Genomic DNA, 12,040 nt, shown 5'->3' on the forward strand with positions numbered 1-12,040 from the left:
CGCGCAGCTTGACGCAGCTGTTTGTTTATGAGCGCAGACGCAGCGCAGTTTGTTCACATTGATCCGCAGTGAGCAGAAGGTGAACAGAGAGGACCTGTCAGCATGAAGAGGAGCGCCGTGTTCGTGTTCGTGGCCGTGTGCGCGCTCTCAGGTAACACCTTTATTCCGTCACACTGCACGCGCTCACCTGGGCGGCAACACCTTATTTTTTGATTTTTTGCACTTTAGTAAAAACTGTTTAAAACTTTATTTCACAAAGCAGGACAGTGTCAGTACACGTAGAAGTGGATCTTGGATGTTTTTAATGTTATTAATTAATCTTTCACGCGCTTCTCTGCGCGCGCGCTATAAATGACGCCTGTCATGATTTAATGACACTTCAGGGAGACTTCCTGGATTGTTTTAGAGAACAGAACATTTCCGCTGTGTGTCGACCTTGTCACATGTCTGCTGGTGGAACACAGATGTTTTTTTATAGATAAGATGAATCTGCACGTCAGGAGCAAAAACTGCGCTGTTTAAAACAAACTAAGTGATTTCAAGCCGGAAGAGAGTTAGAGAGAGTAAAACACCCTATTCATTAGTGAGACTGAAAATTATTCAATCTGAAGCCCAATTTCTCAGAACAAGCGCTTTCAAAAGTAAAGCCTCTATTAATTAGACTTTCAACAAGGTTTTCTACGGAAGCCCGAAGTGGACGCGCATTCAAATCTAACATGTTGCTCAGTTTTCATGTCATGACGAGTCTCGGCTTTCTTATCTCACAATAACAACACTACACTTCTCTATGAACAAAACAAATAAGTATGCATTTATGTGTATTTAAAGTCTCTGTATTCATTTGACTTCAACATGTTCAAATAAACATGAAAAACAACAAACTATATTGATCCTTTGATTCGATCACGTCTGATTCTTAAATATGGAAACAAAATGGCAAGAATGAAAATATTTCCAGGAAATGGAGTGAATGTAGACGCACACTCGTTATAAGGCAGTCAGTATGAAGGTACGGAAGCCCAGAGCGGACATGCACCACTACATTTCATTCAGAAGCTCTAGAAAGATTCGTTACCAGCGTCGTGTCCCAGAGACGACCAGTCTCTACTGGATGTCTTCTCATCATCACAGAGAGCAGAGCTGATGTGTGTCCTCTTAGGGCTTCCTTACTTTTCCTACAACATTTTAGCAGCACTACAGTCTCTCAGTCTCATCAGGATGTTTATTTCTTGCGTCTAAATGTAAACAAATTGTCTCCTGCCTGAGAAAGTTTCCTTCTTTCTGGAGTCTGATGAGACGCTTTAGTAACGACCTGCTGCAGGAAGGACAAATGAACAGAGGAGGATCTAGAGTTGTAGTCCTGGAATCCGGTCTTGGTCTCCAGACCACTTCTTGAAGGTCTCGGTCTAGTCTTAGACTCCAGAGCATTTTGACTCGCTCCTGTCTCAGTCTCAGAGCGGGCGGACTCTGGATCTGAAATCAAGACCGTCTCTTGATGTCTCCGTGATGAGACGAAAAGATCTCAACTTTAGTTCAATCATAGTTTGATTTTTATCTTCTGCTTACGACCACAATCATCCCGCTGTGGCGCTCTAAGGGAGGGACACGCCCCCTTCACACACGGTGAGGATTCTTCACAGATATTTATGGTCATGGTCTTGGTCTTGACTCTGGTCTTGGTCTTAGTGTGGTCTTCTTAACTACAACACTGGTTGTTTTCAATATTTAGTTTCTTAATAATTTAGTCACAAAAGGTTTTTTTGGCATCGCTCCAGAATTTGTCATTATTGCTGAAATAAGTGAAACATAATCCTGAGCCTGAACAAAGTTCATCCACTCAGAGTCGTTACTTTTGTCCCCGACAGGCTCCTGTTGTTTCTCTAAGTGTGTGACATCATCAGAGAGATGAGCCGGCTGCGTTAACTCAATCACCACTTTGACTCTAAATTAGAAACCCAAACAAACTGAAGGACGGAGGAAGGAGATGAGAAACTCAAAAAAGGGAAGATAATGTTTCTAAAGCAGACGCCACAAATAAAGTTTTTTGAATTTGAAGACATGGGGACAGTTAGACAGATTATAATCTTGTGAAGACCAAACACACAGCTCGCACAAACTCACTTAAACTCAGTTGAAATTGGAAACTCCAAAGTTGCACAACAACATGAACAACGTGAGCAGTTTGGGGGAAGAGCAGAGCAGCTCGTTCTGTCCGAGGTGGCGGGGAGGGGAGTGTCATGGCCTTGAACAGAACAAACACATGGTCCTCCTGACCTGTTGGGATACTTCCTGTGTCGTTTGTGAGGATGTCCTTTGATGCAGACATGACGTCCAGATTGCGAGCTGATGCCGGAGACATTCCACTGGAGCTTTTCCCAAAACGTTCTCGTAACTTTTAGTCCATAAAACCCCAAAAATGTTGAAACAGCTCCTGAGATTTTAGTGCTGAAATCAACTGGAGATTTTTGCTGATCCGTCTGACTCAACCTGAAACGTAACAGAGGCTACTTGACACCTTTTAGCAGAGCTGAGTCACCTGCTCCATTTGAATAAGCACTTTCTGAGCCTGGAGATAAGCAGTGCGCTGAAAACACACGGCTGTGCAATAAATGTGTGTCATGACCTGTGCGTCAACATGAACGCCGTCATGCTATCAAGTCAGTCTGATCATTTCACCGTTTGTTTACTAGAAGTGCAGCAAACACATCAGGTGAACTCTCTGAAACCAGGTCGCCTGAAGAAGGAAAGACGATTAACGGCCGACCCTGCAAATCTCCTTAAACTCCACGCCGTTTGTTTGGACTCTGCCATCGTAAGGTCATTTAGAAGCGTCCAATATGACCTCTTTCCTTTTGTTTAAGCAGCTCAGACTGTTATCAGCTAGAATGAGTATTTAATGTGACCAACTTTTCAAATCACCAGGATCTGTGTGAAGTCTGCTCAGTGAATAAATGAACATATTCTGCGCTGTGGTCACAGTTCTGAACATTCAAACCATGGAAGAGGGCTCCTGCTCACCAGCCTTGGGTCCACCATACATGTGGACACATGCTCGGCGTGATCCTTACAGACGTCTCTGTCCACGTTGAGCTTGTTTGCATGCAGGCAGTTGAGTATTAGTGCAGAAGTCATTCACCGGAGCAACAGCCAGATACAGCTCGCGCTGAGTCAGCAGTCTGTGACTGTAATGGTTGTTTCTATGTATGTATAAATCCCACCGTCCATGTTTGGGGAGTTGAAGTTTGGAAATGGTGCAAGTCCAATCATATTAATTCTGTTCTTTCTCTTTCTTTAAAGCGCTGTCATTGGCAGAAGATGAAGAGAAAGCTGCAACTGTGGCCCCTGCCATAGAGTTTAGCCCTTCAGCTACACTGCCCCATAAAACAACCCCAACAACCAAACAAACAACCACAAAGCCCACAACTACCAAGGCCACAACCACAAAGCCCACAACTACCAAGGCCACAACCACAAAGCCCCCAACCCCAAAGCCTACAACCACAAAGCCCACAACCCCAAAGCCTACAACCACAAAGCCCACAACCCCAAAGCCTACAACCCCAAAGCCCACAACCACAAAGCCCCCAACCCCAAAGCCCACAACCCCAAAGCCCCCAACTACCACTCCTCCTAAACCCACTCCTCCTAAACCTACTCCCTCCACCAACTTCACTGTTGGAAACTACACCCTGAAGAAAGACGAGTCAACTATTTGCCTGATGGCTCAGATGGCGCTGAAGATTCGCCTCGTTCAACCAAAGGTACAGATCATTGGTCACGAGTGAAAAACGTGCATTTCACGATGGATCAAACCATTTAGCGACTTGTGAACATGAATTGAACTTTGAAAGACGATGATTCAGCTTTCAGCACAGCAGTTGTGTCAGCATCCCATTTTAAGGAATCGAGAAATGTCTTTGGGCAAGTTTTGATTTCCTCCTCATGATGACTGTGGGAGGTCAGATGTGTTGTATCAAATGACAATTACTCATCCTCCATGACACGGTGATAAATAGTGCTCCTCTGAGTTGTATCTTTGAGAATGTTCTGACACAAGCTGGGGTTTTGTTTTTGTTCTTTCAGGAAAATGGGACGTTCATCGTTGAGCCCAAGGCAGTCACAGTGCAAGGAGACTGTAAGGAGCCCAAGGCTAACCTGACCCTCAGCTTCAAGGAAGGCTTCATTACCTTCCTCTTCAACAAGGTACTTTTCTAAAACACATTCAAGTATAACTAGAGAATTAGATTTCCAAAGAGGAAGCAATGAGGTCCATCTTTATCTTATCTTACTCGCCACTCTGATTTTTCATCACAACTAAGCCGATCAGTGGTTTAAAAGGCAACTTCTAGTTTGACTTGTACTTTTAAATATGGAAACTGTAATCAGAAGAGACTTCTCAAAAAGGGGAAGTTCAGTCCACACGCCTGCTGTAAAAGCATGTGACAGGGAGAGCGCCGCTCTCCACAACTCGTGTGTGATTCATTTTGTGGTTTTTTCTACGTGACTCCCTTTAAGATGAACGTCGCCAAAATACTTATATAACCCGTGTTTGATGACATGAGTAAACACAGGCAGCTAACCTTTATCCCATGCTCATACGCTTTACAAATGCTCTACAACCAGAGCTGTAACTGTGGCCCATGGAAACAGACCTTGAAGGGTTTGTGTTTTGTTTTCCTTGTTTTGAATCAACTGACAAACCCAGTATTGGCAGCACCATGGCGTGTCAACATGCAGAAGTACAGTGCAGGGTATACCTCCTTCTAAATCATTGTTAATCATTAACGCTTACTTGGTTGGAAGCCATATTGTTACTTTTGCCATTTTATAGAGCAGGAAAAAAACAGGTTTCTCAGGTGCAGACTTCGAGTTCTTCTTTCTTTAAGCAATGTCAAGCAAATTCAACCATTAGCGTTGCAAACATTGCAGCTACAGTTTTGGCATTTGGAGGCAGAAGTGACAATATTTGGATAGATTTATGGAGCGGTAGATTAGCATGGTTTTAGCGAATCTAAGTTACACCAGCCTGGTTAGCATATATGCAATGCAATGTAGCTGTAGTTAAAAATAATGTTAAATCATCCATTGGTTTGTTGACTGCCGTTCTGAAGACTTATTCGGCCTTTCGGCGGCAGCCATCTTTGTTTTCATGAACCAGAAGTGACCATATTTGGACAAGAGGGTGAAGCTGGAGCCACTGTAGTCTCAGTTAGCTACTTGTTAGCAAGCGCTGTTTTAAGTACGTGTAAAAACTTTAAAAGTCACAAGTGTTGGTCTTAGCTAACGTAGTTTATCTACCAAAACATCATCATCTCTTCAGCTTGTGTTAACCACAGAACAAACGCATTCAAAATCCACATTGACTTTTAGAGGTTAGAACCCATGGAGCTAACATGCTAACTCACTTCCTGGTTTTAGGACTCATTCCTGTTCTGGTCTATAAGGAGCATAACTTACTAATAAAACATGACGCTGCGTTGAATGAGACTTTAAACCAGAGATTGACCATAAACTTATAAAGGAAATGTTTACTGAGGGAATAAATCCACTGAGAAGAAGACTCATCGTCTTCTCATGCTAACATGCTAACATTAGCCACACTAGGCCTACCTACTTAACATTTTTTATAAACGTTGTGCTGCAGTACTAGAAACTGGTCTCGGTCTCCAGACCTCTTCTTGAAGGTCAAGTCTGTCTCAGGTCTTGGGTCTCAGACTGGGCGGACTCTGGATTTTAAATTGAGACCGGTCAAGCCCCGGTATTACAGTCTAAGTGAGTTGCACGCTCGGTCTTGGTCTTGTCTCGGTCTTGGAGCACTCTGGTCTCGGGTATGTCCAGGTCAGTGTGGTCTTGACTACGACATTAAGAGATGCTACATGTTCTTGTTTCATCAACTGTTTGTTCTTGAACCTCTAACATCTTCCTGAATGAAGGTTTTTTCATGCTCTTGATTCCTCATGGTGATTCAATCCGTCACACTAGATCCCATCTGGGCTGTGAAATACTTCATGTAGCTCCTCGCAGACGTTTTCTCTTCTGACTTCCTCAGAGCTCTGAAAACAACACAGTCTACGTTCACACGCTGTCGTTCAGCCTCACCTACCCCTTAGTCAAAGACGGTAAGTTGAATTAATCACATTTTATTCCACTTTCTCAACATGATTTACTTCTCCTGTGATTATCGACTAAACTTTAGACTCTCTAATTGGGTCACAGTGTGTGCACATATATTTCGGCGGCTGCGAGGGGTTGTGCAACTCTGGCAAATATTAACATAGACAAGAAGAATTGGAGAGCCAACGACTTCCTTGTGTGTGTGTGTGTGTGTGTGTGTGTGTGTCTTTAAATACGGTCTAAAAATAATCTGTGGAATTACTGTTAAGCAGGAACCAACCAGCCTACTTTGAGTGAAATGCAGTCCAACAAGTTTCAATCTATATCTGAACATCGTTCTTTGTTTTGATTTGATGTCCTGACGACACCTGAGCTTTGCTTCGTGCCACCTCTGCAGAAAACAAGTTCAGTCGCTCCAACTCGTCGCTGCGACTCTTCACCGCAAAGGTCGGACACTCCTACTCCTGCAAGAGCGAGTCTGTGTACATGGGGAACGGACTGTACCTGGACGTGGACAAGGACAGGATGCAGGCCTTCAATCTGACCAAGAGCAACGAGTTCGGCCTGCGTAAGTATCCTCATCAGGCTCAGCTCATGTCTTCAGAAACATGCATCGAGATCAGTCAGGAAACATGTCCCCGAATGAAGGACTTCTTCTTGTAGTGGTGAGAGTACGACCGGACTTTTTAAACGTCTTCTTAGAGGGAAGACGAAGTTAGAAATGAGCCAACATGAGCTGAAGGAGATACTCAGGCAACAAGTGATGGAGAGACCAGAGTAGATCTACAGCCAGTGAGGAGGGAGAGATTACCTGCAAACCACGCCCACATGCCCACACACACACACACACACACACACAGCACTGCAGACAACATACAAGAGGGCGGGAGAGGCTGCCATGAGTTGAACTATGAGACAAAGAAAACAGACAAACCAGATTTATGCAAAATGACATCTTATCATCTCCGCCGGGTTAAATGTGCTCAGATTTGAAAGAGTGTTCGGGGGCGTTGACCCCGGAGCTGTTTGGTTCTCTCTTTCAGGTGGTCCGTTTGGTTTGGGGTGTAAATGCTCCAGTGAAATCAGGGGCAGACCAAAGAACTGAACTGGGATCAGTGAGAACATAGACCGACTCAAACAAGGAAGAGAAGTGAAAAGCAGTGCATTGTGGGTTGAATTTGACTGAATATTAAAGACGAAGAAACAAAAAAATCTGATTAGAAAACACGGCTAATCAAAGCATCTGTAAAACATGTGACGCAGGTATGCCCAGTGTGGCTAATGTTAGCATGGCTAACAACACCAGCTGTCAGTCAGTGTGGTTACACTTCATTTCAGTCGACAGCATATTTTAACCTGTCACATGAGACATCACGTTATCTCTGGTTCATAACTCAAAAGACTTCCTAACATTGCTGCGCTGCTCTTTACTTTCAGACCTCTGTTTCTGTTAGCATCAGTGTTCAGAGTCCTGGACACGTGTGTGTGTGTGTGTGTGTGTGTGTGTGTGTGAAGTGTTTCTTTGGTATGGGTGCTGGTTGCTCCTAAAGGTATCTGAAGTGTCCCAGGATCACTGGTGTTGAGTTCACTGCTGATACTATGAGGACCTTTAAGGACCCTCGTTACGATCACAGTAGTGTCAGACATCCTCCCTGCAGAAACTGATTCTACATTACAGTCCCCACTCATATAAACCCAACACTGTGATGCAATGTTGACCACATGTTGTCAACACAGCACGCTCGTCTCCTCGACCTCCCTCAGACTGTGTGTCAGCACACACACTCCCAGATACATGACATTCATAACCACACTAAAAATCAGTGTTTTCTCTCTGACACGCTGCAGCGCTCCCTCCCCTCCCCCGTCGTTCCCTTCCTACAGAGAGGCCTCAGGTATGTGAACAGCAGCCACAAGTTCTGTGCTGAAGTTACTCGGCCTCGTCTGTTCTTCTGCTGGATCCTGAATCTGCACGGAGCGCTCTGAAGACCGCTCGCCGCTCACACTCGAACCGCTCCAGGGACAAATACTCACCCTCATTTTAAGAAGAAAACAAACCCATTCAAATCTGAATCCAATTTGTTGAGAAATAATAAATTAAATCAGATTTATATTTCAAGGCCAAATCTCCCTACAACAGCCACACGGGCTTCAACTGATTAGAATGAGTTACCTGCGTCTGCAGAGTCTCTTCAAAGGCCTTCTGTCCTCATGACGGGAGGCGAGCAGCCGGATCATTATCTGCCCGTGTAGCACCACCATGAGTACCACAACACGACTCTGACACACATGCCTGTCCTTAACGCCACCGCCACACACTGCACGCCACCTGACACGGTTGATAAAAATCTTCCCCACTCGGGTCGTATTGCAAGCTGATGCCTGAAATGAATCTGACTGTTGTGTAAATGTTGTTTTTCCCAGCTGATCCGTGCGCCGCTGATCAGCCTGATTACCGCGTGGCTGTGGCGGTCGGAGTGACGTTGCTCGTGCTCATCGTCATCGTGGTGGTGGCCTACCTGCTGGGCCGCCGGAGGAGGACCGACGGATACCAGACTCTGTGAGGTCACACAGAGGTCACCTCTTTTTGTAAACAAAGTGATCTTTCTCAGGGGTTAAAGGGCACGTCCACTAACCTGCCTTTCTTCTGCCTTTTTTTCAAATGTTTTGTTTGAACTCTAAACTTGTGTGTTCAGAAACCGGAGTCTGCCACTGCTATAACTGACGGTCATTTCTTATAATCAACAATAAACCAATCGATCTCCATGCTGTTGGAAATTTACAAATCAACGTAGTGTGTAGAAGTTGTTTTGTTGGAACTTTCTCCTGTATTTATAAACTAATGGAAAATTTGAATTTTAAAATGGAGTCGAAATAAATATATTTTTAAAGAAATGTACCTTAGACTTTTTTTCCTTTCATGTTGTCTCATGCGTTGACATTTCTTAATCAAGATTTTGATATAAAATATGAATAGAAGTGCACCACGTACGTCTGAAGGTTTAAATCAATGCAACAAAAATACAATGATGTGATGAACAAAACAATATACAGCAGCAGTTTGTATTATGCATTGGAAATGGAGTCACAATGTTAATATATATATATATATATATATATATATATATATATATATATATAATAATGCCAACAACTATTGAAAAAGTAATTTTAGTTCAAATTTAATTGACAAACTCATTTAAAGTTTTATTTCAGGTTGAATTGTTCGGTATCAGCTGTTAAAGTTACTTTGGAAAAAACAAAAGTAAAAAAGTTTTCAAAAACGTCATTAAAAACAATTTCCAACTCAAAGAGTTAAAAATGAAAACCTTGTGGGTTTTGTTTTTCCAGTGGCAGACTCCTTACACCTGACATTTTCTAACATCACCTTTTATGTTGAAGGATTTTATCACTTTGTTAGCAAGAAGAGTTTTTCCCCCCTGGCAGGGACGGGTCCGGGAGGGGGGGGTTCTATCGCTTTCTATCACCACTTATAAAATGTACATACTGTATAAGTAATACAATTTGGCATAATAGAAATTGTGGTTTGAAACAAAGATGTGCAAAGTCACAATTTCAAGAACTTAGAAGAACAAAAAGAAAATTGTTTGCAAACTTGTGGGCGGTCTTATTTGCACACATGTATTGGCCATTATTAATGAGACTCTGTGCATGAAGCTGACTTTGGAAATGCGTATGGAAAGAAACGTTTGCAAAATATTGATTTGCAACTGATTAATTACTATTAGCCTGTTGAAAACAACCAGACTGGTGGATTTGTAATTAAGTCCCGCCTCTGATTAGGCAAGTAGCCAATGATAGATTAACATTTTTGGGGGGCACCTGGGGTGGCCAAACAGATTTTAAGGGGGCCCAGGTGTGCAACCAGGTGTCCCCCCTCTGGACAAGCCCCCGTTTACTGGGACACTAAGAACAATGATGTGAATGACAACACACCTGAACAAGCTGACATCTTCAGAGTCTTTAAAAACTGACCAAAGTGTCTCATCTGGAGTCCGAGGGTTTTTTTACTTGGTATGTTATTCATCAGTGATAGTAACTATTATTGTTTTATGAAAATATAAGTAAATCAATGTCACTATCTTAGAAGTGGAATCGGGATGTAAAGCTACACCGGCTACAGACTATTTATAAATCTGATCTGGTGGAGGTACCAGATGTGTTTGTCTGCCTAAATTTAGATTTTACTTTCTGTCACATCAAAAATGTATAAATGTTTTCTCTACAATAATGTGATTAAGTTTTCTATCAAGTGTGTTTACGATGTTTCTGATTTGTGTTTCAATGTTTTTAAGAATCAAAGGGTTTGTATTCTGGCATTTGTTTTTGTAAAGGGAAGTTTGTTAGCAATATTAATCAGCATAAATGATTTAAAACAATAATTGCATTGATTGTTAAAATGATTCTCTTTTTTATACTGTATGCAGATGATGCTTTGTTTTTATAGAGATGCAGAGGTGGAATGAATGTAACCTGATTGAGGAGTCCATCTCACCAATATAGCCCACTGTAATTCCACCTTGATTTGCCAATAGTCTGACTTTTTGGGAACACATATCTAATGTGCTGTCATAGATGTTTGCCAGAGAGTGGGCAAATGGTAGCCAGTTAGCTGTAACATATGCTGCATTTAAATGGCGTTGGTTGCTTCATAAAATGGTAGCTGATGAAGTCATTTGTTAAAGTTAGCAATAAATGACCTGGTCAATAAATTCGTTGGCTGTCAGTTCTGACTTAATATATCGGCCGGATCACTCCCGTTACAATGTTTGTGAACTTTGAATGTTATTAGCTGATGTACTTTTCAAAGTAAAACACCTTATCCTCTTATACTTTGCCTAATCATTTTAACATTAATTCTAATCAAACTAGCATGCTGATTAAGCTTTTAAATCCAAAAGAGGCCAAACAAAACAAAAATCATGGAAATCTGAAAAAGTAACTATATAACCATTTACCAAATTACTGTACTGCTAAAACTATTCACTTAGACAAATGTAACTGCTGTCAGTGAACTAACTCTGCAGCACTGAGCTGGCTGTGGACTGAATGTCCTCATATTGCAGCACTTCAAGGACACCTTTACCAGAAAGTGAACATCACGCCACTTCTGCTAAAACTTCTACTGACCAAGCATAAGAATATTCTAGAGAAGGTACCTAACTGATAACTATATAATCTTGTGACTTCTGACCTGCGTGGCCTGTTCTCTGGTTTTTGGCTGATCGGTATGTCAGCGAGGTGAACGTCTTAGCTGAGAATAACTCTTGGGATGTGCATTGTGTTTCCTTGCTTCATTAAACCTTCTGGTTTGTTCAATTTGACTCCGAGTGTCTTCTCTTCCTTCTCTGAGAAAAACAACACAAACAAGGTGACTTAAAAACAACAGAACTTAGAAAGATATCTTCAGAGCGTTTGCTAACAAAACAGTTAGCTTCAAAAAAGCTATTAAACAAGCTTTGTTTTGACATAATTATTACTAAATTGTCATTTACCCTTAAAGATCACAGATACTGTCTAAGTTTCCTGAATTTCCCTCGGGATCAATAAAGTATCTACCTATCTATCTATCTATCTAAGTAACTTGGCCAATTACTTTAATGCTAACAGGAGTTAAGCAAGCTAACGTTAGCTAGCTAGTTGTGACTCAGCTGAATTCTAATTAATTAGCTTCTCGCTAATCAGGATCAACTCAAAAAGTAACAGTTATAATTTATAATCCTCCTGTAGCTGAAACAGTTCAATGAGTTCATGTTTTTATAACGTTTTAGATCTTCTGCCACAGTTTAATAATTAAGTAGTCTTTGTGAGGCAACATGGAGGTTAATTCTCCAAAGTTGGCATCAGGGAGTAAAACAGTCAAATCTGGACGATTAAATACGTTTCTTTTACATCCATGTAATAC

General features: G+C 42.0%; 1 protein-coding gene across 1 annotated transcript; it reads left to right on the forward strand.

The window, feature by feature from the left end:
• Positions 1 to 61: 61 nt before the first annotated feature.
• Positions 62 to 9,013, forward strand: LOC306841811 (lysosome-associated membrane glycoprotein 1-like). The gene is made up of 6 exons (XM_079371813.1): positions 62 to 151; positions 3,298 to 3,761; positions 4,084 to 4,203; positions 6,050 to 6,119; positions 6,512 to 6,682; positions 8,539 to 9,013. The coding sequence occupies exons 1-6, from the start codon at positions 103 to 105 to the stop codon at positions 8,676 to 8,678; spliced, it is 1,014 nt and encodes a 337-aa protein (XP_079227939.1). The 5' UTR covers positions 62 to 102; the 3' UTR covers positions 8,679 to 9,013.
• Positions 9,014 to 12,040: the final 3,027 nt, after the last annotated feature.

This window comes from Symphodus melops (genome assembly GCF_947650265.1).
Source record: "Symphodus melops genome assembly, chromosome: 20".
Taxonomy (NCBI): Eukaryota; Metazoa; Chordata; class Actinopteri; order Labriformes; family Labridae; genus Symphodus; species Symphodus melops.

Excerpts from the sequence above, each read along its gene's own strand:
- LOC306841811 (XM_079371813.1), top strand. The coding sequence starts at position 103 with ATGAAGAGGAGCGCCGTGTTCGTGTTCGTGGCCGTGTGCGCGCTCTCA. Across the intron at positions 4,204-6,049 it reads TTACCTTCCTCTTCAACAAG|AGCTCTGAAAACAACACAGT; the intron begins GTACTTTTCTAA and ends TGACTTCCTCAG. Across the intron at positions 6,683-8,538 it reads GAGCAACGAGTTCGGCCTGC|CTGATCCGTGCGCCGCTGAT; the intron begins GTAAGTATCCTC and ends TGTTTTTCCCAG.